The 26,218-nt window shown below is 49.6% G+C and overlaps 1 protein-coding gene across 2 annotated transcripts; it reads left to right on the top strand.

Moving 5' to 3' along the window:
* The first annotated feature begins 20,835 nt into the window (after nt 1-20,835).
* LOC131397554 (zinc finger protein OZF-like) lies at nt 20,836-26,218 on the top strand. Of its 2 annotated transcripts, none has more exons than XM_058530650.1 (3): nt 20,836-21,072; nt 23,113-23,239; nt 24,536-26,218. In XM_058530650.1, the coding sequence occupies exons 2-3, from the start codon at nt 23,206-23,208 to the stop codon at nt 26,140-26,142; spliced, it is 1,641 nt and encodes a 546-aa protein (XP_058386633.1). In that variant the 5' UTR covers nt 20,836-21,072; nt 23,113-23,205; the 3' UTR covers nt 26,143-26,218. The 2 variants fall into 2 exon arrangements, with proteins under 2 accessions (XP_058386633.1, XP_058386632.1); XM_058530649.1 differs by having other exon boundaries at nt 20,836-21,180.

Genomic DNA, 26,218 nt, shown 5'->3' with positions numbered 1-26,218 from the left:
GCTCAAGGTTAGGTCAGGCTGACCTGAGTTTGCACCTGGGTTCCTCTGATTACAACCTGTGTGAACTTGGTCCCCAATGTCCCCTCTCTGTGACTTAAGTTTGCTTATGTCTAAAATAGTAGACTAAGAGAACCTGCAGCCCATGGTTGTTGGAAGTATCGGCATTCAGCTCCTGGTCCAGGCAGCCTGGCGTTAATGCTGGGACCTCTGTGACTCATGGAAAACACCACACCTCTTGGGCCACACACCTAGCAGTGTTGCAGCCCTTCACACCTGGGCGTCAGAAAGTGCCCTCAGCCACCAGCATCCTCTCACACTGCACCCCAGTCAAGAAGGTTCCAGCTTCTTGACTCCTGCTGGAACCAGAACCTCACTTCTCCCGCCCTGCCTGCCGTTTCTCAGGGCAGCCGGCCACAGGCACAAATCATGAGCAGGAGGAGGCCCAGGCTGATGTCCAGTGACTCAGAGTCACTGATCTTGTTCCCACCAAGACACCATCACCCATCACTGACCCTGTAGCCCACACAGAGGCACGCAACCAAAGGAGGTGTACAAACCGAAGCTACTGTGGTCCAATGGCGGGGCTGGGTTGTGATGAGGAAGCTGGTAGTGCCAACCACACCTGAGGTGTCCAACCTGCCCAGGCCGGGCTTGGAGATGCCATGTGTTCCCAGCTGGGACCTCCTCCTGGTAGAAGATCACCTCATGCTCTAGAAGTCCCACAGCTTGTCCTAACAGACTGACTGCCTTTGAGCATAGGTTTGGATGGCCAGAAATTGTGGTGGGCATAAGACATTTGTAAAGAACCCTAGAATCATTATTAAAGAAGGGAAATTTGTCATACTTTGTGATCTACTTTGGAATACTTAAAAATAATATTTTGTATAGTTCCTATTTATTTTCTTAGCTATGGAAATTCAGAAGTCATTTTTTTGGGGAAGAAAGTCTTTCAAAAGTAACTCTCATAAGCTAAGTTAAAGATTTAAGCCTGAGGGCCGGCCCCGTGGCTTAGTGGTTAAGTGCACGCGCTCCGCTGCTGGCGGCCCGGGGTTCGGATCCCGGGCACGCACCGATGCACTGCTTCTCCGGCCATGCTGAGGCCGCATCCCACGTACAGCAACTAGAAGGATGTGCAGCTATGACATACAACTATCTACTGGGGCTTTGGGAGAAAAAAAAAATAAATTAAATAAATAAATAAATAAATAAAATGAGACAAGTTATAAAAAAAAAAAAAGATTTAAGCCTGAAATTCATATAACTTCACATTTGGCTCTGTAGAGTCATCCAGTGCGTTGGCTAGGTCTTTGCTTCCTCTTGTGTATACATCCCTCTATTGAATTTTTTACTGTAAAGGTATATTTAGGCATTTCTTGGGGGCTGTGCATGGGTATTTATTCTGTTGAGAGGTTTTTTCTTTGCAAAAACCAATTCTCCAATTCTCTGACATCAACTGGCTGTCCAACAATTCAATCCACTTCTTTTTTTTTTAATTAATTAATTAATTTTTCCCCCCAAAGCCCCAGTAGATAGTTGTATGTCATAGCTACACATCCTTCTAGTTGCTGTATGTGGGATGCAGCCTCAGCATGGCCGGAGAAGCGATGCGTCTGTCTTGACATGAGTACAGCCATGTTTGGCTGCTCCATTGACCTACAGCCACCAGCACAAAAAAGAAATACAAAGCTGCTTTCTGTGTGGTGGGAACTGGCCTTTTCCCGGGAACTGGCCTTTCTCCCACGGAGAGAGTTGCAAGTTGTAACATTTCAAGGCTCTTGGAGCGTCGTAGCCCGGAATGGACTGGCCATCTGTGCCGGGCTGAGATGATAACCAAAGAGAACAATGCACGTACACAACTACTGGGCTGGGATGTTAGCCAGGGGGCTCAGTGCACCTATGCCACTGATAACCATTTGTGCACGGAAACACTAAATGCTTGCTCCGCAAACTCTGTAATTGCTTACTCTGAAAATTACTGATGGTATAAAAACTGCTGGAAACTGAGCCCTAGTGAGAGTTCCACCTGTGGAAGGGACACCTTGCCCAGGACGTGTGATCCTTGCCCAGCCGCGTCGATTGACAGGGCTCTCCCGGCAGTGGGGCCTGGATGTTGTGAGTAATTGATTTGATGTGAAGTAATTGATTTGATATGAAGTAATTGATTTGATGTGTTCTCTTTTCGGTCAACCTGGTGTTTCTCTTTCCGGTTGATTTGTGTCATTTCTCTTCAGCCGATGTGGGTGTTTTCCCTTTCCAGTCGGGCTGATGTTTTTTCCCTCTTAATATTTGACCTATTTGGATCTGTTTGCAGACTATCGCCTTTACTATCCTCTATATAATAAAATATACCTTCAGTCCGTTTGTTTGGAGTGGAAAGTGTCTTTTACGTCTCCGATCAAATCCCCGAACCTCTCATAACAGCGTCCGTGTGCGCCGGGGATCCGAACCCCGGGCCGCCAGCAGCGGAGCATGCGCACTTAACCACTAAGCCACGGGGCCAGCCTTCAATCCACTTCTGACTACCAGGGTTAGTGCAGACCCCACAGGTTTAGGGCTGTCCCACAAGACCGTCCCCACTTCAGATGCCAGCCACAACTGGGGTGCTCCAGCTACCCACATTTCTGCCTGGCAGACTACAAATTCAGGGTTCCCACAACTCCCCCTCAGGTTCGATAATTCGCTGTAACAACTCAGAACTCAAGAAAATGCTTTGCTTCCTATTACTGGTTTGTTATAAAGAATACAACTTAGAAACAGCTAAATGGAAGAGATGCAAAGGGCAAGGTATTGGGGACAGTGGGGGAGGGGTACGCAGAGCTTCCAGCACACCACCCTTCCAGCACCCTGATGTGTTCACCACAGGGAACCTTGGGAATTTTTATGGAGTTTCCATTATGTAGGCACGATTGATTAAATCATTGGCCATTGGTGATTGAACCCAATCTCCAGCCCTCTCCCCTCCCCAGAGATCAGGGGTGAGGGGGATGGGGGTGGGGTTGAAAGTTCCAGCCCTCTAATCCCATGATTGGTTCCTCTAGTGACCAGCCACCATCCTGAAGCTCTCTAGGTCCCTCCCCATCCCAGTCCCCTCATTAACATAAAATCTGGTTTGGTTAAAAAGGGCTTGTTATAAGTAACAAAAGACACTTCTATCATTCAGGAAATCGCAAGAGTTTTAGGAGCTCTGTGCCAGGAACCAGGGACAAAGACCAAATGTATACTTCTTATTATACCATATCTGTAAAATGTATATCTAGCTACAAAGTTTTTCTCTTGATCTCTGAAAAAGAGACTGGACATAGGGAACACAGCCAGGGAGAAGAGGGATAACTGGTACCACACAAAATTGGGGTTCTCTGCCCAATGCGCATAAAACAAGCCAATTAATTATGGCATCAGCCTTTGGGAAAAGAGATCAACTTTATTCTGTGAGATCAATCTGCAGGGAGAACAGGGGGTGTGTGCCCTCAGATCTGTCTCCCTGATTCAGGATATGGGGTGAAATTTAAGAGGTTAGACAGAACAGGCTGGCATGCAGAAACGCTGGTGGGACAGATTTGTACTCTTGTGCTTCAAGCATTTATGGTAAGCTTTTAAACATTTATGACAGGGTGCTAAACATTTATGATGAGGTAGGGAAGGAATTTAAACACCAGATCTGGGGGCCGGCCCCATGGCGTAGCAGTTAAGCGCATGCACTCTGCTGCTGGCGGCCCTGGTTCGGATCCCGGGCGCGCACCGACGCACCGCTTATCAGGCCATGCTGTGGCGGCATCCCACATAAAGTGGAGGAAGATAGGCATGGATGTTAGCTCAGGGCTGATCTTCCTCACACACACACAAAAAAACCCCCAGATCTTCCTGAATGAGGAACCCCTCGCTTCTGATAAGAGTCCGACCTTCAAGTTCCGGTCATGTCCCCATCCTTGGGTTCTGTGGGAAGGAGGATCATTTGTTCCAATGTCGTGTCAGGTCACGATTTCCTTTGTGCATTCCCTGGCTATGTGACTTTGCAGATTGTCTGAAAGGCAATTTTTTTTTCTTTTTATTTTATTGAGGTCATAATGGCTTATAACATTGTGTAATTTCAGTTATACATTATTATTTATCAGTTTCTGTATAGACTGCATCATGCTCACCACTAATAGTTTAATTCTTATCCACCACCATATGTATGTGCCCCTTTACCCCTTTTGTCCATCCCCCAACACCCTTCCCCTCTGGTAACCACTTATCTGTTCTCTTTGTCCGTGTGTTTGTTTATCTTCCACATATGAGGGAAATCATGTGGTGTTTATCTTTCTCTGTCTGGCTTATTTCGCTTAATATAATACCCTCCAGGTCCATCCAATGTTGTTGCAAATGGGATAATTTTGAATTTTTTATGGCTGAATAGTATTCTATCATATATATATATATACAACGTCTTCTTTATCCATTCATCAGTCGATGGGCACTTGTGTTGCTTCCACATCTTCGCTATTGTGAATAATGCTGCAAAGACACAGGGGTGCATGAGTCTCTTTGAATTGTTGATTTCAAGTTCTTTGGATAAATACCCAGTAGTGGGATAGCTGGATAGTATGGTATTTCTATTTTTAATTTTTTGAGAAATCTCCATACTGTTTTCCACAGTGGCTGCATCAATTTGCATTCCCACCAGCAGTGTATGAGGGTTCCCTTTTCTCCACATCCTCTCCAACATTTGTTATTTTTTGTCTTGGTAATTATAGCCATTCTAACAGGTGTAAGGTGATATCTCATTGTAGTTTTGATTTGCATTTTCCTAATGATTAGTGATGTTGAACATCTTTTCATGTGCCCGTTGGCCATCTGTATATCTTTTTTGGGAAAATGTCTGTTCTTATCCTCTGCCCATTTTTTGATTAGATTGTTTGTTTTTTTCTTGTTGAGTTGTATGAATTCTTTATATATTTGGAGATTAATCCCTTGTTGGTTATATGATTTGCAAATATTTTCTCCCAGTTGGTGGGTTGTCTTTTTGTTTTGTTCCTGTTTTTCCTTTGCCTTGCAGAAGCTCTTTAGTCTGATGTAGTTCCATTTGTTTACTTTTTCTTTTGTTTCCCATGCCCGAGTAGACATATTTGAAAAGATGCTGCAAAGACCGAGGTCAAAGAGTGTACTGCCTATATTTACTTCTAGGAGTTTTATGGTTTCACATCTTACCTTCAAGTCTATAATCCATTTTGAGTTAATTTTTGTGTATGGTGTAAGATAACGGTCTACTTTCATTCTTTTGCACATGGCTGTCCAGTTTTCCCAACACCATTTATTGAAGAGACTTTCCTTTCTCCATTGCATGTTCTTAGCTCCTTTGTCAAAGATTAACTGTCCGTAGATGTGTGATTTTATTTCTGGGCTTTGAATTCTGTTCCATTGATCTGTGTGTCTGTTTTTGTGCCAGTACCAGTTTTGATTACTACAGCTTTGTAGTATATTTTCAAGTCAGGGATTGTGATGCCTCCAACTTTGTACTTTTTTCTCAGGATTCTTCTTGCTATTTGGGGTCTTTTATTGTTCTGTATAAATTTTAGGATTCTTTGTTCTTTTTGTTTGTTTGTTTTTTGTGAGGAAGGTCAGCCCTGAGCTAACATCCATGCTAATCCTCCTCTTTTTGCTGAGGAAGACTGGTTTTGAGCTAACATCTATTGCCAATCCTCCTCCTTTTTTTTCCCCCCACCAAAGCCCCAGTAGATAGTTATATGTCATAGTTGCACATCCTTCTAGTTGCTGTATGTGGGACGTGGCCTCAGCATGGCCAGAGAAGCGGTGCCTCGGTGCGCGCTCGAGATCCGAGCCCAGGCTGCCAGTAGCGGAGCATGCGCACTTAACCGCTAAGCCACCGGGCTGGCCCTAGGGATTATATTCTTTTTTTTTTTTAATTTCATTTATTTTTATTTTCCCCCCAAAACCCCAGTAGATAGCTGTATGTCATAGTTGCACATCCTTCTAGTTGCTGTATGTGGGACCCGGCCTCAGCATGGCCGGAGAAGCGGTGCGTCGGTGCGCGCCCGGGATCCGAACCCGGGCCGCCAGCAGCGGAGCGCACACACTTAACTGCTAAGCCACGGTGCTGGCCCTAGGGATTATATTCTTGAGCTCTCTTTCTGTTAGTTCGTTATTAGAATATAGAAATGCAACTGATTTTTGCAAGTTGATTTTGTAACCTGCAACTTTGCTATAGTTGTTGGTTATTTCTAATAGTTTTCTGACGGATCTTTTAGGGTTTTCTATATATAGAATCATGTCATCTGCAAACAGTGAGAGTTTCACTTCTTCCTTACCAATTTGGATACCTTTTATTTTTTTTATTTAAAAAAATTTTTTTTCTTCTATATCTTTAAGGACATTGTTTTATTATTATTATTTTTTGCAGGGTGAGAAAGATTGGCCCTGAGCCAACATCTGTGCCAATCATCCTCCATTTTGTATGTGGAGACGCTGCCACAGCATGGCTTGATGAGCGGTGTGTAGGTCCACGCCCAGGAGCTTAACCTGCAAACCCTGGGCTGCTGAAGCAGAGTGTGCGAACTCAACCACCATGCCACCAGGCCAGCCCCTGGATACTTTTTATTTCTTTTTCTTGCCTAATTGCTCTGGCCAAAACCTCCAGTACTATATTGAATAAGAGTGGTGAGTGGGCACCCTTGTCTTGTTCCTGTTCCTTGGCTGTCAGTTTTTCACCATTGAGTATGATGTTGGCTGTCGGTTTGTCATATATGGCCTTTATTATGTTGAGGTACTTTCCTTCTATACCCATTGTATTGAGAGTTTTTTATCATAAATGGATGTTGGATCTTGTCAAATGCTTTCTCTGCATCTATTGAGATGATCATGTGATTTTTATTCCTCATTTTGTTAATGTGGTGTATCACATCGATTGATTTGCAGATGTTGAACCATCCCTGTGTCCCTGGTATAAATCTCACTTGATCATGGTGTATGATCCTTTTAATGCATTGCTGTATTTGGTTTGCCAATAGTTTGTTGAGGATTTTTGCATCTATGTTCATAAGTGATATTGGCCTGTAGTTTTCCTTCTTTGTGTTGTCCTTGTCTGGTTTTTGGGATCAGGGTGTGGTTGGCGTCATAGAATAAGTTAGGAAGCATTCTGTCTTCTTCAATTTTTTGGACTAGTTTGAGAAGGACAGATATTAAATCTTCTTTGAATGTTTGGTAGAATTCTCCAGAGAAGCCATCTGGTCCTGGACTTTTATTTTTTGGGAGGTTTTTGATTACTGTTTCAATCTCTTTACTTGTGATTGGTCTATGCAGATTGTCTATTTCTTCCTCTTTTTTTTTTTAATTTTTTATTTATTTTTTTTCCCCCAAAGCCCCAGTAGATAGTTGTATGTCGTAGCTGCACATCCTTCTAGTTGCTGTATGTGGGACACGGCCTCAGCATGGCCGGAGAAGCGGTGTGTCAGTGTGCGCCCTGGATCCGAACCCAGGCCACCAGCAGCAGAGCACATGCACTTAACCGCTAAGCCACGGGGCCGGCCCTCTATTTCTTCTTGATTCAGTTTTGGGAGGTTGTATGAGTCTAAGAATTTATCCACTTCTTCTAGGTTGTCCAATTTGTTGGCATATAGTTTTTCATAGTGTTCTCTTATAATCCTTTGTATTTCTGTGGTATCTGTCATAATTTCTCCTCTTTCACTTCTAATTTTATTTATTTGAGCCTTCTCTCTTTTTTTCTTAGTGAGTCTGGCTAAGGGTTTGTCAATTTTGTTTATCTTCTCAAAGAACCAGCTCTTATTTTTGTTGATCCTTTCTGCTGTTTTTGGTCTCTATTTGATTTTTTTATGTTCTAATTTTTATTATTTCCCTCCTTCTGCTGACTTTCAGCTTTCTTTCTTCGTTTTTGTAGTTCTGTTAGGTGTAGTTTCAGATTACTTATTTGAGATTTTTCTTGTTTGTTGAGGTGGGCCTGTATTGCTATGAATTTCCCTCTTAGGACTGTTTTTGCTACATCTCATAAGAATTGGCATGATGTATTTTCATTTTCATTTGTCTCCAGATATTTTTGATTTCTCCTTTGATTTCTCCATTTATCCATTTGTTGTTCAGTAGCATGTTGTTTAGTTTCCACATATTTGTGATTTTGCCAGCTTTTTTCTTGTAGTTGATTTCTAGTTTAATAGCATCGTGATTGGAAAAGGTGTATGATATTATTTCAATCTTATTAAATTTATTGAGGCTTGCCTTATTCGCCAACCTATGGTCTGTGTTTGAGAATGTTCCATGTGCACTGAAGGGCAATCCTTAATCACTCTGTTGAGAAGAAAGGAGTCAGTTGAACTGGCCCCACGGTTACCTAAGGACCAGCCAGAACAGGGGGATGTCTGTGTGTGTGATGGGGAGGGGGATCAGCCCAAGCACCCGGACCAGATCCACTGTGTTGACCTGAAACCAATAGACAGCCAGTTATTTCTCCAGCAAAAATGGGTTTATTTGGGATCAGCCAAGATCTGCAACTTGGGGGGCCAGCCCAGTGGCACAGTGATTAAGTTCACGCATTCTGCTCCAGCAGCCCAGGGTCCACTGGTTCAGATCTGGGGCACGGACCTACTCACTGCTCGTCAAGCCATGCTGAGGCGGTGTCCCATATAGAAAAGCTACAACTCTGCGACTATGATGCACAACTATGTACTGGGGCTTTAGGGAGAAGACAGAAAAAAAAAAGAGGAAGATTGGTAACAGATGTTAGCACAGGGCCAATCTTCCTCAAAAAAAAAAAGAAGAAGAAGAAGAATTGCAACTTGGGGTCTGCAACTATGGCCAGCCATGTGCAAGTCCTCAGCAACAAGGGGAGGAGAAACTCTTATAGCGGGGAAGAGGATGTTGGGAGGGCTAATTTAAACAAAGAGTCCATGGGAGGAATTGGGAGTTCTAAGTGTAGTGGTTTCCCATTGGCTGAGTTGTGAGCCTCTCATTGGCTGAGCTGGTGCTGGGAGGGAAGAGAAAGTCTTTCTTCTTCCTGTTAGGCTTGGCTATGGACATAGGGTGTGAGAGCTCAAACTTCTGGTCTCCTGACTCCATTTTAAATGAGGTTTCTGTTTATTAATTTCCACATTTTTCCCTTTTGATCAAGATCTTTCTCTGAAAGCATCACTGATCAAGAGCCAGAATTCTCCCGTTTCAGCAGCCTTTTCTTCTTCGATGCTAGGAAGGACCTTTCCTGGGTGCAGTGTCCCACATTGGAGGGAAAGTGCACAGATTGGAAACCTACTGTGGCCACATTTGAGTAACAAGGAGGGGGAGGAGGGAGAACTCTCATGCACTTTTTATCTAAAATCCATGTGTTAGCAAGATAACAGGCAGTAGAGATCATCTGAAGCGTTATGTCACCATCAAAGGTTTGGCAAACAAAATTCCGGCAGGCCTGGTCCAGACATCTTGGGAAAGCTGTCTCATCAGGTGTCATCTGGCTCAATTCTAGGAAATCTTTACTTTCAGGTCACCAGATGAGGTGCAGGTCCAGTCAGAGTTTGGTGCTTTCTTTAGCTGTGTCACGTGAACCCACGAGTCTATTCCCTGGAGTTTGGCAGCACAAGAGTTAGTTAGCATTCCCTGATAGGGGCCTTTCCAGCAAGGTTAAAGAGAGTCCTTCTGGAGGTGTCTTTTCCAATAGACAGAATCTTCAGGTTGCAAAGTGTGATGCTTAAGGTCTCTGTCTCCTGAGAGCACACTGTGAAAAAATTGCTTTAAGAAAACATGGCTATTTCTAATAGAAGCAATTGGGTTTTTGTGATATTGGAGTATATCCTTTTACCAGCTGTGGGTCAAAAGAGGCAGGAGCCAAGTGCATTGGGGGTCCTGCGACTATCTCAAAGGGTGGGAGTTTATGAGTTCCACAGGGGGTGGATCTGAGATTTAGAAGGTCCAGCAGCAGTGCTTTTTGCCAAGGTATTTGGAGGGTCTCTACAAATTCTGCCAATTGAGTCTTAATAGTGCCATAGTGTGTTCAACTAAACCAGAGGATTGAGGGTGGGAGGTGCAGTGAAAGTGTAAAACCGGCCAAACAGTGCAGACTTGCTGAAGTACCTGACTAATAAAATGGGTTCCTTGATCACTGTGAAGTTTGAGAGGGCTTCCCCAGGTGGGATAACCCTTTCCAAAAGGACTTTAGCCACAGAAGAGGCAGTAGCCTGTCTGCAAGGGAAGCTTCAGTCCAGTGAGAAGACACACAGACCATGACTAAAACATATTTCTCTCCATGAGACAGGGGAAGTTGTATGAAATCCATTTGCCAAACCTCACATGGCCCATTAGGTGGTTTAAAATGTCTGGGAGCAGTACAGACAGGCTTCCCTGGGTTGTCTTTTGGACAAGTGAGAGAGGCACTCTTTGTGGCCTTGTGTATATTTCCCCAACAATATTGATTCATGAATGCTATCATTTTGTTGGTAGACCAATAGTTTAATGCATGTACAGTGGTTAGGAATGGGAATTTTAGAGTTTCTGGTAGGACTGGGTTGTTATTTTCCATATGTAGACAGTTGACAGGCAAGCTCATGCATGCTCCTTCTCCTTGGGCACCAGTGAGAAATTTAAACCTCACAAATCTCCAGCCTCCACCCAGTAACTATTCCCCAGGCCCTTCCCTTAGCCACCAAGGCAGAACTCACCCTCCTCTGCTTTGCCCAGTCAGCCTGGACCTGTTTGTGACTGTCTAGATCTCCTCAGGAGGCCTTTGTGTGAGTAATAAACTTTCTCTCAAATTCTCTTAGTGTATAGAGCATCATCAGCTTCTGAACCAAATTTTGGTGGGGGTTCATCTTGCTTGTGAGAGATGACCACAAAACACTCACCTATGTCACAGCATGGGAGTGGTGTTCTGGTACATAAGGTTTAACTTCCACCTGAAGCTACCCCACGAAGCCTACTCACGTAGGGCTCATCCTAGGTGTGACCCCTCTCGTGCTGCACGAGGCCACGGTTGCAGCATTGTCTTCTGGATACACTGCACTCATGTGTCTTCCTCGTACGTGGATGCTGGAGCTGAACAAGTGTGTGGTTTGGGCTGAAAGCTTTCTGACACTGACTGTACTCCTAAGGGCCTTATCTGGTATGAACTTTGGTGTTTAACGAGGTTAGATCTACAGCTAACGACTTCCCCACACTCGCCGCATTTACAAGACCTTTCTTACGTGAGCTTTCTCATGATGAACACGGTGGAGTGTTGGCTAAGAGTTTTCGCACATTTGCTGCACTCACAAAGCCTTTCTTTTGTGTGGACTTTCTGGTGTCAAAGTATGTGGGATCAGGGGCTAAAGTCTTTCCCACATTCACTGCACTCATAGGGCCTTTCTCCAGGGTGAACCTTCTGGTGCTGAGTGAGGGTATAACTTTGGCCAGAAGCTTTTGTGCACTTGTAAGGCCTTTCTCCAGAGTGAATTTTCTGACGCTTTTCCAGTTGAGACACGTGGTTCAGGGCCCCCCCACACTCCTCACACACATGGGATATTCCTCTAGTGTGAATTTTTTGGTGTTTGAGTTCTCCTCGCAGGCATTTCCACCTGCTGGGCATCTATACGGTCTCTCTTCAGCAAGTCAGGCAGCTGAGAAGGGTGGAGACCCTCAGGAAGGCGGTCCCGCAGTTGCTGCACTTGAAGGGCTTCTGCGCAGCGTGGACCCCTGGGAACTGTCCAATATCGGAGCTCGGTGTGAAGGCCTCCCCGAGCTCCGTGCTCCTGCACGGCTTCCCTCCACTGCGGGTGGCCTGGTGTTAGCAGTCATGGTTGCCCAGGACATCCTTACTGCTTACCACCCTCCTTGCTGCTGGAGGGCTTCTCTGCCACGTGTCTGCTCTGATGCGTAATCAAGATTGAGGCCTCATACTCACTGCAGGTGAGAGGTTTCTCTCCACACTGAAGCCCTGTTTAAGTTGAAGGTTAAGTGGAACCAGAATTCTCTCCTGCATGCCCCAGAGGTGTGCAGTTTCTGCCCAGGGTCTGTTCCTTGATGCTTCTCCGGAGACAAGGTTTCTCTGAAGACTTGATCATTCACATCACAGGGGTGGACCTTCTAGCTAGGACCAGCATGAGGGGTCCAGACTTGTGATGTGACTTTTCTAGAAACATCCTGTTCCAATGGTGCCTCCTCATCTTCCCTTCCACGTGGACCACTGAAAATGGGGAAATGCCCTCTCTACATGTCATGGTAGGTGGGGAGAGATGACCCATCATTAACTGGGGTCTGATATGCTCAGAGTTGATTCCCTGGGTTCTTGGAAACCAAGGGGCCAGGATCAGGGTGAGGCAGGGCCAGTCCTGTCGGACAGACCACAGTGCAAGAAATCCTCCTCAGGGTCAAAGACTCAGTGTGGCTGGCTGGATCTGCTGCCCACCCTCTGTAAACCCAATGCTATCGGGACAGACAAATGCTGTGCCGAATGAGCCCAGACATGGACATAACATCCAGCCACCTCTTAGGGCTAGGCTTCCAAGGACTATTTACAGAAACATGAACATCTCCTGACAGCTAAACGGAAGCTAACACTGGGGGACCCAGCATAGGGAGAGGAGTTAGGAGAGGGTGAGACTTGAGGGGTCAGAGAGGCAGGGACCACATGTCCGGGAGAGGAGGCAAGTGGATGGAACGTCCAGAAAGGTGTCAAGCAAGTTGAACTGAGGGTGGGACAGTGACTTTGGCAATGGGACAGAGACGGACGAGACCACAGCCGGGCACAATCCAACCTTGATCAGACCTCAACCCCTACCCCAATTCCACTCACCAAGGCCCAGCCGCTTCCAGGCCTCTCTTGTCATGACCAGAATTGCATCCTCCCAGCCAGACACCCTGGGCTCCTTCCCCTGCTCTGTCAAAATGATCTGGTGGGATGGAGTGGCCACAAGTGCTGTGGAGCAGGACACGGCCGGTGAGGGGCCTGCCCTGTGTGCGACTCTCCTGTGAAGCACAAGGAGCTTTCTTCAACTTTATCACCAGTGAGGAGAAAGTGCATCACAAGGTGAACCTTTGAGGAGGGTTTTCAGGAACAGCTCAGCAGCCCTTGCCAGCAGTGACCATATCGGGACCCACAGGGCCCTGCACTGGCAGCTTTAAGGAGACAGCTGCTGGGAGAAGACAGCCACAGAGTGACCTTGCTGTGGAGCCCAGCCCCGGGCTTGTTGGACAGATGGAGAGAACCCTGCCCTCCTCCCCCAGCCACCACAAACCTGGGGCCACAGACAGGAGTGGCTCAGGGAGAGCAGGGTAAGTGCCCACGGCCCCACCTGGGCGCCCACGACTCTGAGAAGGAGCCTCACCTAGTGATGCCATGAGCAGGAAGTCATGCCTCTTTGCGTCCCCGTGCAGGCTCCTCCCGCTGCAGTGAAGAGCCCCCTCTCCTGCCAAGACAGGTGCACGGCCACCTCCTTGAAGGTCACGGCCTTGCCCTGAGGAAGACAGCTGGTCCTGCAGGGCACGTGAGTGGACATCTTCAAGCCCTGGGACCCAGGGCAACTCCCCCTCTCCCTGGCAACCTGTCCCCTGCAACACCTCCCAGACGTACTAGCCTCCCCAGCTCACCCTCCGCCCCAGGCCTCCATTTCAGGGGGACACTAGTCTGCCGACATCGGGGCTTTCTTCTTCTCCCGAGAGCCACTGCCTCCGCGTCTGAGCCACTGTGTCAAAAAGCAGGTGGGCAGGTAGATGTCATCCCGTCTACACGTGCTGTCCGCTACTTCTAGCAGCTCCTGGAACCCCCACAGCGTGACCTCCGGCCACAATAAGCCCCAGGCTCAACCTTTCCTCCAGGAGCCCAGCACCGAGCCCTTGGCCCTACCATTGTGCCCACCTCACCACGGACTCGTCAGTCTGTGGCAGCTCCTTTCTCACACCTGTAGGTCCCCCACCTCCTGCTACCCTTGGATCAGCCCTCTCTCTCAGCTCCCCAGGCGGCTCTGCACAGGCGGCAGGGCAACCCTGGAAGTGGCACCAGGATCCAACTCCTGCTTGATGTGCAACAAAGCCTCCATCGCCCCCGAGCCCTTCCCTCAAGGCCTTTCCTCTGTCTCTCAGCTACAAACATCCTGGCCCGCTCACACCTCGTCCCCTCTCCAGGTCGGCCCTTCCTGCTCCACCCAGGACAGTCTTTCAGGACACACTAGCCCACGGTGGCTGTGGGTGACACGCCGTGGCCCCTGCACTTGCTGAAGACGGAGCCATCATTCTCTACAGGCCCGCAGGCCCCTCAGCGGCATGGGGACCCCCGGGCCTTCCCCATCACGTGCCCCCACAATGTGTCCACTGCAGGGCCCCCACCTCCCAAGTCCGACCACAGCCCCCCTCTGGTCGAGGACATTTCGTGCCTGAGACGCCACCTCCCTGGCGTGCCCCTCCCTGTGTTCACACAGCAGCCAAAGAAACCCGTGGACAGCGGTCAGAATAAAGGGCCAGCTCCTTAGTCTCCTTAGTCTGTAGCCAAATCCTCCTCTTGGCCTCTCTTTCCTCACCAGATATAAGAAGCATCGAGGTTCCCTGACGGGGCCCAGTTCACTCTCACAAACAGCAAGTCTCCTTCCCCAAGTGTGAAAGCCCTTTCACACCCCATCCCACCCCCTTTACCAGCATACCGGCCATTGGTCTGGGACACAAAGGCAAAATGAAAGTGACCCCCATCATCCCAGACAGAGGAAATGAAAATGGCCAGAGCCCCGGGACACAGTCGTCCACTAACCTCGGGGCTCCAGAACCGTGGGGTGATGGAAAAGTTTTGGAAATAGATACTGGTGATGGTGATGGTCATACAACATTGTGAATGTAATTAATGCCACCGAATTGTACACTTGAAAATGGTTAAAATGGCAAATTTTATCTTATATATATTTTACCTCAATAAAAGAAATAATAGTAGTAATTATAATCTGAAATCTCCCTAAAAAAATTGTTTTAGGTTCCTCTGCTATCTGAAAATTAAATGTCAATGAAAAAACAAATTTCTATGGGGAAAAAATGGTCAAAAAAGGAATTAGGAGACGCAACAACAGAAGCGAGAGGTTGGAGTGATGTGAGGAAGGGGGTCACGAGCCAAGGAAGGCAGGCGGCCTCCACAGGTGGAAAAGGCGACGAAACAGATTCTCCCCTAGACCCTCAGAAGGAACCCGCGGTGGTAACACCTTGATATTAGCCCATGAAGTTGATTTCACATTCCGGCCTCCAGAATCGTAAGAGTAAATTTGTGTTGTTTTAAGCCACCACTTGGTGGTAATTTGTTACAGCAGTCACAGGAAAATAGTACGTTCCCTGCACAGCTCACATATCCTGAAACGCAGAAAGTCATTCTTCAGAGTCGGGTGGGCACTTGTTCCCTCCGGGGATTTGCAGCCCTGGTGTCACCGGCTTTCCACATAGATTGGCGCTCCTGTCACCAGCACTGAGGCCCAGAAGAATCCCGTTTGCAGACAGGCTAGTGGGGAAGCTGCCTCTCCTCGTATGCACTGACCCTGTGGGTTAGTCCGTGGTCAGGCGCCTGTGCTATGGCCTGGCTGGGCCCCTCCCCACCCAAACCTCAGTCTCTGTGTCCTACCCTGGAGCCCATGGAATCATTTCTGGGTGTGCTAGATACACACCTGTAAAGAAGTCCCCAACCCGCCCCAGGGTTACCATGAGGTACGGAGTAGAGGAGCGGGTGCCATGTGAGCGGAGTGTATCTGTACCAGCGGGTCAGTGTCACAGGCCAGGACCACCAGGCAGCCTCTGAAAGCCGGAAAGCCCATCCCAGTGACCATTGTGCACATGCCTTCAAAGACACCTGGCCGAGCACCAGGGACGCATTTCAGGCAGACGCTGTGCACGCAGGACACGGGGAGAGACTCCTGGTCCAGGCTGAGCCTCCACCAGCACCAGAAGCAGCCGGGTGGGGAGGGAGGCTGCAGGAGGAGCTGGGTGGGCCTCTTCTGAGCCCCAGCTGCAGCGCCCACTTGTGGAGAAGCCCTTTCTGTGCAGGGCGTGTGGGAAGGAAAGGCCTCCAGACAGATCTGACTCTTCAGCAGATCTGACTCCCCCGGTGGGGAGAAGCCATAGGGGCCCTAAGTGTGTGGTGGCTGGGAGCTGACCCGCTCTGGCCAAGGGGACCCGCAGAGCGTCTGCTGGCAGCTCAGGGGACGCTGCCCTGCTTCATGGGCATGGTTAGTTCTCCATGTGGCACCCGTAATGTCCTCGGGACCGCTCCCTCCCTTACCTTGGACTGTTCTGTCGACTGAAATAGAGTCTAGGTGATATTAGTGAGGGAGTTTATTCAGTAATCAGCATGAGGAGTTTGATCCCCGGGAAACAGTTCAGCAGATGCTCTGAGGAACTACTCCAAGGATGTGAGGTTAAGTGCAGCTTATGTCTCTGTCACAAAACAGTGCACGTGCAGGGAAGAGGAAGAGAAAAGAAACTTAAAACTAGATTTTTAAAAAAGCAATAGAAGACATCTGGGCTTTCTTCTAGATTCAACATTGAAGGTGACATAAACAAGAATTCCTTGGTAGGACATCAGACAAGTTCAGAGATGCTGACGTTATCTGTGAGTGGAAGGAGGCAAGGACCAGGACTGTTCATTAGTCCTGCAGTCTCTAAGAAATGCAGCTGGGAAATGTGAGAGTGAGTACCGTTTATCTCTTCCTGTTGCTGATGTCTCCAGCTGGCGTCTTCAGTCGTGAGACGAGGGGTTGCAAGGTCATTTGACACAGGCTGAAGATTTCCTGCAAGGCTGCTTCACACGACAGCAGGGATTTTATTGTACCGACTTAAAGCCTATGCGGTTTGCTTGCTAGATCTGCCTGTTAGACCAGGCAGAGGGGTCCCAAAAATCTGTCCACAGTTCCAGACTGTGTGACGATAAAGGCCAGGTTGATTACATCACCTTTGAGCTAGGAGTGTGACTGGGGAGGAAGGGAACAGAAATGGGTCATTGCCAGCGTGCAGAGGGGTAGGGTTCTCGGTGGTGACAGCAATGCCTGCCTCTGAGGACGCAGCAGGAGGGCAGGGGCAGCACTCTGTCCTGTTGTGGTCTAACAGGCATTGCTGCCTCAAGGCCTCCAGGGCCAGACTGAGGGCTCCATGGAAAGAACCTGTGGCCTGGATTTCGGAGTTACTTGTGTGCCCAGAGCTAACCTGAGGAGGAAGCAGATGATCTGAGGAGTAGGGTGGTCTGAGAGAATGAGGAAGCAGGCCCCTCATCCCAGGCGTGTCTCGGGGTGCCACCAGCTTGAGATGAAGCCACCTTTCTGTGCCTGGCCAGGAAAACCAGGTCCCTGTAGGCAAGCTCACCACTGCAGACCTACAGGAGCAGGTCGGAACGTATGTGAATGGAGAATGATGGGGTATAGGTCAGAGGAAAAGGGGAGACCAGAGCCTAGCAGGCAAGGTCACTGCCCGTGAGACCTATGGGGGCTAAGCTTGTATCTACCATGGCCGAGGCCACTCTCTGAACAAATAAAGTTGCCCTGCAGCCTGCACTCTTCTGAGCTGTCTCCTGGTGGCCGTCACCCTCCAGCAGAAAACCAAGGAGGTTTCTGTTGCCCAGATTGGGTTCCTGGTGACTTTAGCAGATATGGCCTTCATCGCTGTCCAGTCTCAGGCCACTGAGGTCCAGCTGACCCAAACCAGGGGTGGAGAAGGGAAGCAGGAAATTTAACACGGTTGCCGGATCTTCTGTTTGTGTGTGTGTGTGTTTTCTGGAGGAGCTGGAGCTTCAGATTCCTTTGTGGAAACTTCTACTTTTATAATTTCAGCACCTATTTTAAAATATCACGTGGGGCCGGCCCCGTGGCTTAGCGGTTAAGTGCGCACGCTCTGCTACTGGTGGCCGGGGTTCGGATCCCAGGCGCGCACTGATGCACCGCTTCTCTGGCCATGCTGAGGCTGCATCCCACATACAGCAACTAGAAGGATGTGCAGCTATGACGTACAACTATCTACTGGGGCTTTGGGGAAAAAAAAGGGAGGCGGATTGGCAATAGATGTTAGCTCAGAGTCGGTCTTCCTCAGCAAAAAGAGGAGGATTAGCATGGATGTTAGCTCAGGGCTGATCTTCCTCACACACAAAAAAATTCACAGTTTCGGGGCCAAGCCGGTGGCATAGTGGTTAAATTCGTGCACTGCACTTCAGTGGCCCAGGGTTTGCTGGTTTGGATCCCAGGCAGGGACCTACATGACTTGTCAGCCATGCTGTGGCGGTGTCCCACATACAAAATAGAAGACGATTGGCACAGATGTGAGCTCAGGGACAATCTTCCTCAAGCAAAAAGAGGAAGATTGGCAACAAATGTTAGCTCAGGGCCGATAGTACCCCCACACACACAAAAAAAATAAAAAATAAATTTAACAGTTTTGAATGTCAGAAGTCTGACACTTGTTTCAACTGCTCTAAAATCAAGATATAGGCAGTGCTGCATTCCTTCTGGAGACTCTAGGGGAGAATCTGTTCCCTTGCCTTTTGCAGATTCTGAAGGCTGCCGGCATTCCTTGGTTCATGGCTCTTTCCATCTTCAAAGCCAGCAATGGCGACTTGAGTCTTTCTCACATTGCATCGCTCTGGCTCTCTCTCTCTCAATCCCTACTGCTTCCATCTTCCACTTTTAACGACTTTGTGATTACATTGTCCCCTGCCTTGGATTTCTAGAATAATCTCCACATCTCAAGGTCAGCTGATTATCAACCTTAATTCCCTCTACCACGATATTTCCCCCTGGCCATGTAACATAACATATTTACACGTTCTAGAGATTAAGACCTGGACATCTCTGTGTGTGGGGGGGGGGGCATTATTCTGCCTACCACAGCATGTGAGCAGACTTTAAAAAGAAACTAAACGTTGCCTATGTGGCTACTTGCTAAGTCAAAGATGAGTGCATTTTATATTTTGATAGATGTCAGCAACGACTCTGTAGAGGGGTGTCTCCGATTTGTCCTCCCCTGGCAGTGTGTGTGAGAGCCTCAGAACAATGATGAGTATGATAAGAATAATAACAATAATATCGCTCTCATATATTTAGCACCAGGTGCCTGGCCCTGTGCTAAGCACTTTTCGTGTCACCTCTCATTGATACCAGCTCAAGACAATGTTGACATAAGGGAAGCCATACTGTAGAAAAGAAAAACTCTATTGTAACTTTGAATGACCTCTGACAAACTAACCCAGCTGGATATGCACCCTCCAGGAGGTCTAACTGCTCTGTAGATTTTACGACCCTTGCTTGTGCATGTAGCTCCCAGCTGCGATAAGATGATAACTTTGTTTTTTTTTGGGTTCCTTAGGAATGTGATGACCCCCCGAACAGAAAGTCTGTGCTGATAGCCATCATCAGCGAAAACTGAAAGATCTGGTGTGGCACTCCCAGTCTGTAACACCAGAAGGTCAACATTCCTAACCCCCTCCCCAATAACCCAATGGCCTATATAACTGCTGTAAGATTTTGTGCCCCCTTAAGATGGTTCTTTTGGACATGAGTCAGTCATCTTCCCTCTTGCTAGCAAGGCTGTAATAGAAAAGTCCTTTTTCCCCCAACACCTTGCCTCTTGACTATTGGCATGTCTTGTGGCAAGCAGAAGGCCCCACGTTGGGCGGTAAAATCATGAGGAAAATTGTAGTATTTTCCAAATTTTGTCACTGAACTTTGAAATACAGCAGATTCTGAGTGAGCATCAGAATCCCTGAAACCGAGCATGAAGAGGTTAAAAAAATCTTCCCCGGGCTGAGGAAGAGAGCAAAAATTTGGAGATAAGCTTTGCTAACTGCAGCTGTGCATACTCAGCATAATCAAGTGTTGTTTAAAACTAACCAGGTCTTTCTGTCCCTCCTTAGTATATGAGTGAGCTGTCTTTCCCATGAAATCAAGGTCCAGACATCAAGATTCAGCCTCACAAGGCCAAACGCAGGCTGAAGATGAAAACTAACAAGAGAAGTCCAGTCAGTCAAGGGAAAGAAATTCAGTCTTCAAGGCCAAACGCAAGCTGGTGGGAAGGTGCCAACCAGCATGGCCACATGCTCCCCCTCCCTTACCTAAAACCCCAGCCACATGCTCTCCCTCACAACCTGTAAAACCCTTTGTCTCCCATCTTTTGGGGAGAAGGGACAAATTTGAGAGCTCTCGTCTCCCGGCTGATGTCACCCAAAATAAAAACTCTTTCCTTGCCAGAAGCCTGGCATTCCAGTTTTTATTTGGCCCCTCTTGTGTGGCGGGTAAAGAACCCGGGTATGTATCCGGTAACATCCCCAGAAGGACTTGTCAAAACACGGAGTGCTCAGGCTCACCCCAGAGTTTCTGATTGTGTGTGTGTTGGGGGGGGGGTGATGCATGTGTTGGGTGGGGGGTGGTAAGAGGTGCAAGAACTTGCATTTCTAGCAAGTTCTTCAGTGATGCTGATGCTACTGATTGAAGGACCAGAGTTTGGGGACCACCAAATTAGAGAGACATTTAATATTACTAAACAAAGTCTCCAAGGGAGATGTTATTGTCATTTTATATCCTCAGAGAAGAGAAGCGGTTCTCTAGGAGTCCCCTTATGGCTAGTAGCCGGACACCCAAAACACTGCTCACTCGCCTGACATCTCTGAGAGCGGAAATCTGGGAGCGGTCCCTTTAAGAGAAAGCTAAGACACGCCCCTGCCACTCTTGCTCTCGGGTCTCCATTTCCCAGCGCACCTCGCGGTGCCGCGTGGGCGTTGCCATGGAGAACGTAAGGGCGCCTCACGCCCGCCGGATGCAGGGCAGAAACTACATTGGCCAGACGGATCCGGGAGAAGGCGGCAGGCTCTGGGCCAATCACGGCCCAGAATAAGAGCTATTTCCTGAGGCGGGACCTCCGGCGTCGCCACTATGGACGTTCACTTTGCTCTTGGCAGGACTTTCCGTACCGCCCTTGTGGATCCGAGCGCTGTGTCGGGGCCGCTCCCCAGGCGCCTCCTCGGGACCCAGCCGAGGAGACACTGAGGAGGATGGGACCGACCTCCGCGCCTTCGTGCACTCTGTGATCCCCCGCCCTCCGTCCTCGCGGCCCCCGGAGGCGGCGCCCTGGCCCCTGTCCGCGTTTACCGGGTGGAAACAGAGGCTCTGAGTACGCCGGACGGCGGGCGGGTCCCGGCCCCGTGGAGGTGTGGGGGCCGACTGAGGCCGCGGGACCTGCCCGGGTCCGATGGCGGCGGCGCTGAGGGACCTGGTGCGGGTGAGTGGAGGGTGCCCGCGGCCCTCACTCGGACCCCCACCCACACGGTCCCTAGGCTCCCCCCCTCCCCCTTCGCCTCTCTTTCTTTGCTACTGGGGACCCTAGGGTCACTCCACGCCCAAAGTCCTGAGTCCTGGCCAGGGTTCATGTGGAAAGGTTCTCATTTCCGGAGTCCAGTGGGACAGGTGTGGGAAGCTGTTTCAGGCATAGGGCCCAGGATGTGCCGTTGCTCGGAGTGCTGAGGGAACCGCAGGTCTCCCTTATGTCTGGTGGACAGGAGTCAGGCCTGGAATCTGAGGGTGGTGGGAGCCGTGGGAGGTTTGGAGCAGAGGAGAGAGGTGATCTGACTCAGATGTTCACGAGATCCTTCTGGCTGCAGAGTGGAAAACAGACGGGGGTGGGGGCGGTAAGGGTGAGGGAAGAGAAAGGGAGGCCCAGAAGGATGCTGATCAGGTGAGTGGTGGTGGCTTGGTCAGAGTGGTGACTGGAATTGGGAGTAGTTGGATTTTGAGTTAAGCCAGCCAGACTTTATGATGTGGAGGGTGATAGAGAAGTGGAGAAGGCGGGGCTATCCCCAGGGATTTTGGCCTCAGCAACTAGAAGGCGGAAGTGCATCCACTGAGGTGAGGAAGTCGGTGGGTTGAGCAGGTTTCAGGGAAGATCAGGAGGTGGATTTCGACCATGTTGAGACTCCCGAGTGGAGGTGTTGAATGGGCAGCTGACATGCAGGTCCAGTTATGCTGAGGGATTTGCTTGGAGACATCTACCCGGCAGTACCCAGCCTGTGAACCGAGGTGGAGCCCTGGTTCAGATTTAAGAGGGGGCATCTTTAGGTCATGGTGATGGGTGCCTTACCGGTGCAGCTGAGCACTGGGTGGCAGGCCTGGGTACCTGGGCAGGGGTGGTGGGCGTCATAAAGTCAGATGAAGGGAGGAGCAGCTGCGGGGGAAGTTGTGTGTGAGAGAGGAGGGTCCAGAAGGTCCCAGAGATGGAGTCTGAGGCACGTTGAAGATTGAGGTAGGATGACAGTGAGACTGGGGCTGGTGCTTATTCACCCCTTAATGGGCTCACCAGCCTTTCTTGGTCACCCTCTGTGGGGCCTGGCGGTTTCAGTCAGAATGGAGGATTAGCTCAGTGGCTGACAGTCAGCTGGGAGTGTCCCAGGCCTGGGGTGGGAGATGGTGGGGCTGGGCTTTGAATGTGCATTAGGAGGAAAAAAGAATGCTGTAGTTGGAGAGAGGACAGCATGTGGAAAGGCAGAGAGGCCTGAAGGTACCCGAGATCCATGTGTGGTCTGGATGGCTGAGGGTTGAAGGTAGGAATAGGACCAGTTGAAGAAACTATGAAGGAAGGGCTGGGTGCCACCCTTGGCAGTTGGGACTTTTGGAAGTCGGGATCAGGATGGGCTCCTGGTTGACCTTACCAAGTAGCCAGGCTGCCATATGCAGAGCGGCATGTGCCAGCAGATACCCACTGTGTGGGCCACAGGATGGTGGTGGGGTCTGGAGATGTGCATACAAAGACTGATGTGTAGAGGGAGTGTGGATTGATGGACTGGGGTCCTGCTACTGGGGGCCTATGGGAGAAGGGTGAGCCCCAGTCTGGTGTTGCTGGGAGGCAGGATCTGGGGACCCAGGGGAATTGCCTGGCAGGAGAGAGTGGGGCCCTACATACCAGGTCTACAGCTTAGTCTGTCTGCCCACCTGCCTGCTGTTTGAAGGAGGACACAGTGGCACCCATGGCATTGGAGCTTGGGGAGGAGGGTGACTTGGGAGTGTGTTGGGAGGTGGTTTAGGGGTCAGAGACTACTCACTAGAGAGGTGGTGGGATGCGGGGTCATGGGCCTAGGCCTGGATAGGTTCATCTGTGTGGTGTTTTGTTGTTTTTCTGCTGCCTTTGGTCTGGTTGACATAGCTACCCTCATCATGGCAGGGCTGGGGAACCTTTGAGGACGTGGCTGTGTACTTCTCCCAGGAGGAATGGGAGCTCCTTGATGAGGCTCAGAGGCACCTGTACCGTGATGTGATGCTGGAGAACTTGGCCCTTGTGGCCTCGCTGGGTAAGGCCCTCCCACCCTTCCAGCCTCTTGTTCTAGGCTCTGCCCTTACTCTTCTCCCAGGAGCAGCTTGTCTTCCCACAGCTCAGCATGGGCGCAACTTCCTCCCCTGGACTGTCTGCTGTGGCAGAGCTGGGCTGCAGGCACAGCCTGCTCCTCTCCCCAGAGAGCCCCAACACCCGCTTCTGAAGCCTTCTGGGGAGGGGCTCAGGGCCAGGAGTCTCTGTCTGGCTGCCTGAGTCTGTCCACATTGGTGGCACCTCAGTCCCCAGGTTCTGCACCCTTTTTCTATCAGACATTTCCAGGAGCCTGGCTGTGCCATGGACTGCAGACATCGACATGGTCACCACTTGTGGGGACCACTAGGCTGTTCCTGTGGGACGCTCCTCAGAGACTTATTTTGTAACATTGAGTTTTCCTCCCAGTTGCAAAGATGACACAAGCTCCCTTTGGTCTGTCACAGGGTGGGTTGCTCTGAGCTGGGCCAGCCACTTGCCCACCCTGTCTTTCTCCCAGGACTTGCAGCTTCCAAGTCCTGTGTGGTTGCCCACCTGGAACAGGGCAAAGAGCCCTGGGTGCCTGACAGGGTGGGACGTGTCTCCAGCCACTGCAAGAGAGGGTGGGAGGGAGCCTGGCTCCGGTGAGTGGGAGCTGGGGGCAGAGGTGACATTGGGGCTGGGCTCACATTGTACTGGGCACCACCCCCATTGTGGCCAGTAGTGTTTGTTGCTGGGGCCAGTAGCACTTTCCTTCTTCATTCGAGACACTCTACCTTCTTGCCATTTCTACTTTGGCACTGGGCCCCAGATGACAGACCATCCTACCACTCTGATCTCCGTGTCTCCCGCATTCCCCTCCTCTCCTCCCTTTGCAGGGCCGTCCTGCATTAGCCTACAGTGAGTGTATTATGAGATGTGCACACCATATATAGTATCTTCATACAGACTTTGAGCACCAGATGCCCAGTTGCAGCTGGATTTTCCTGGGCTTGTGCACACCACTCTGTCTCCTTTTCCTGTCAGAGACCTCCTGGGACCTGCCTATATTGGGTCCTGCTGAAAGCTGAGGAGTGAGTTGGAGACCCTGCCTCTCCCAGCCTGAACCCCACCCCTGTTCTCACACGTGCTGAGGCCTTGCTTTCTGTGGCCTTCCTGGGCCCAGTCCTGCACCGCTAGCTCTTCCTCACCGTGACTTGATCCTACAAACTCATTCCTCAATGTGTCAGACACACATCTGTGAAGGGGCGGCCCCCTCCCAACAAAGCCTACATACACTTCACGAGCATTTCTCTGCTTTCAGGTTGTTGGTGTGCAGTGGAGGACACCCCTCCTGAGCGGGGTGTTTCTGTAGGAGTGCTCCAGTTCAGGACCCCTAAGCCAGGTCCTCCTTACACCCAGAAGGCCAATACCTGTGACATGTGTGCCCCCATCTTGAAAGATGTATTGCACCTGGCTGAGCACCAGGGAATATACCCCAGGCAGAAACCATACAAGTGTGAGGCATGTGGGAGAGGCTTCTTGCTCAGTGCAGACTCTCACCAGCACCAGAAGAAGCACAGTGGAGAGAAACCCTTCACGTGCAAGGCATGTGGTAAGGCTGTCCTGGACAGCCACAACCTCCAGCACCAGGCTACCCACAGCAAAGGGAAGCCATGCAGGAGCACTGAGCACAAGGAGGCATTCCCACTTAGCCCCAGTCACCAGTTGCAGCAGGGAGTCAGTGCCAGCGACTTCAAGTGCAGCGACTGCGTGCAGGCCTTCCTGAAGGCCTTTGCGCTCCTTGACCACTTAACTCACTCTGAACAGAGACCCTTTAGATGCCTGAAAGGTGGAAATGCCCCCAAAGAGAAATCAACCCTTGTTCATCCCCCAAAAATTCACCCTGGAGAATCATCCCATGTGTGTAAGGAATGTGGGAAGACCTTCAGTGACCTGCTTAAACTGAGGACCCATCAGGAAGGTCACACTGGAAAAACACATCACAGCTGCAGCAACTGTGGGAAAGCGTTCACCCGCAAACACTCACTTGTTCAGCACCAGAGAGTTCACACTGGAGAAAGGCCTTACGAGTGTGGCCAGTGTGGGAAAGCCTTCACTCGCAGCTTCCATGTTGTTCGGCACCAGAAAGTTCACAACACAGAAAGGCCTTACGAATGCAGACAGTGCCGGCGAGTCTTCAGCTGTATCTCCAACTTTGTGGCGCACCAGAAAGTACACACTGGAGAAAGGCCTTATGAGTGCAATGAATGTGGAAAAGCCTTCATTAACAGCTCCCATCTTGTTCGGCACCAAAAAGTTCACAACACAGAAAGGCCTTTTGAGTGCAACAAATGTGGAAAAGCCTTCCAGCAAACCTCCAAACTTATTCTGCATCAAAGGAGTCATACCGGAGAAAGACCTTATAAGTGCAACCAGTGTGGGAAAGCCTTCAGTTGTCCCTCCAACCTTGTTCCACACCAGCGAATTCATACTGGAGAAAAGCCTTATGAGTGCTCTGAATGTGGGAAAGCCTTCAGTCAGAGCTCTGCCCTCATTCAGCACCAGAAGGTTCACACCAGAGAAAGGCCTTATGAGTGCAGTGAATGCGGTAAAGCCTTCAGCTATAGTTCCAACCTTGTTAAGCACCGGAAAGTTCACTCTGGAAAAAGGCCTTATGAGTGCAGCCAGTGTGGGAAAGCCTTCAGTGAAAGCTCTATCCTCAGTCAGCACCAGAGAGTTCACACTGGAGAAAAGCCTTATGCATGTAACAAATGCGGAAAAGCTTTCCGCTACAGCTCAAACCTCTCTAAGCACCAGAAGGGTCACACTGGAAAAGAGCCTTCTTGGTGCAGTGAACGTCAGAACGCCCTCAGCCAGAGCTCCAGCCTCACTCAGCACCTGAAAGGTCATACCAGAGAAAGGCCTTAGGAGTGTGGCAAAGGTGGAAGAGCACTAGCCAGGGCTTTCTCCTTGTTCACCATAAAAGGACTCACTCCTTTTATGA

Source organism: Diceros bicornis, chromosome 34 (genome assembly GCF_020826845.1).
Source record: "Diceros bicornis minor isolate mBicDic1 chromosome 34, mDicBic1.mat.cur, whole genome shotgun sequence".
Taxonomy (NCBI): Eukaryota; Metazoa; Chordata; class Mammalia; order Perissodactyla; family Rhinocerotidae; genus Diceros; species Diceros bicornis.
This window is presented reverse-complemented; position numbering and strand designations above follow the sequence as displayed.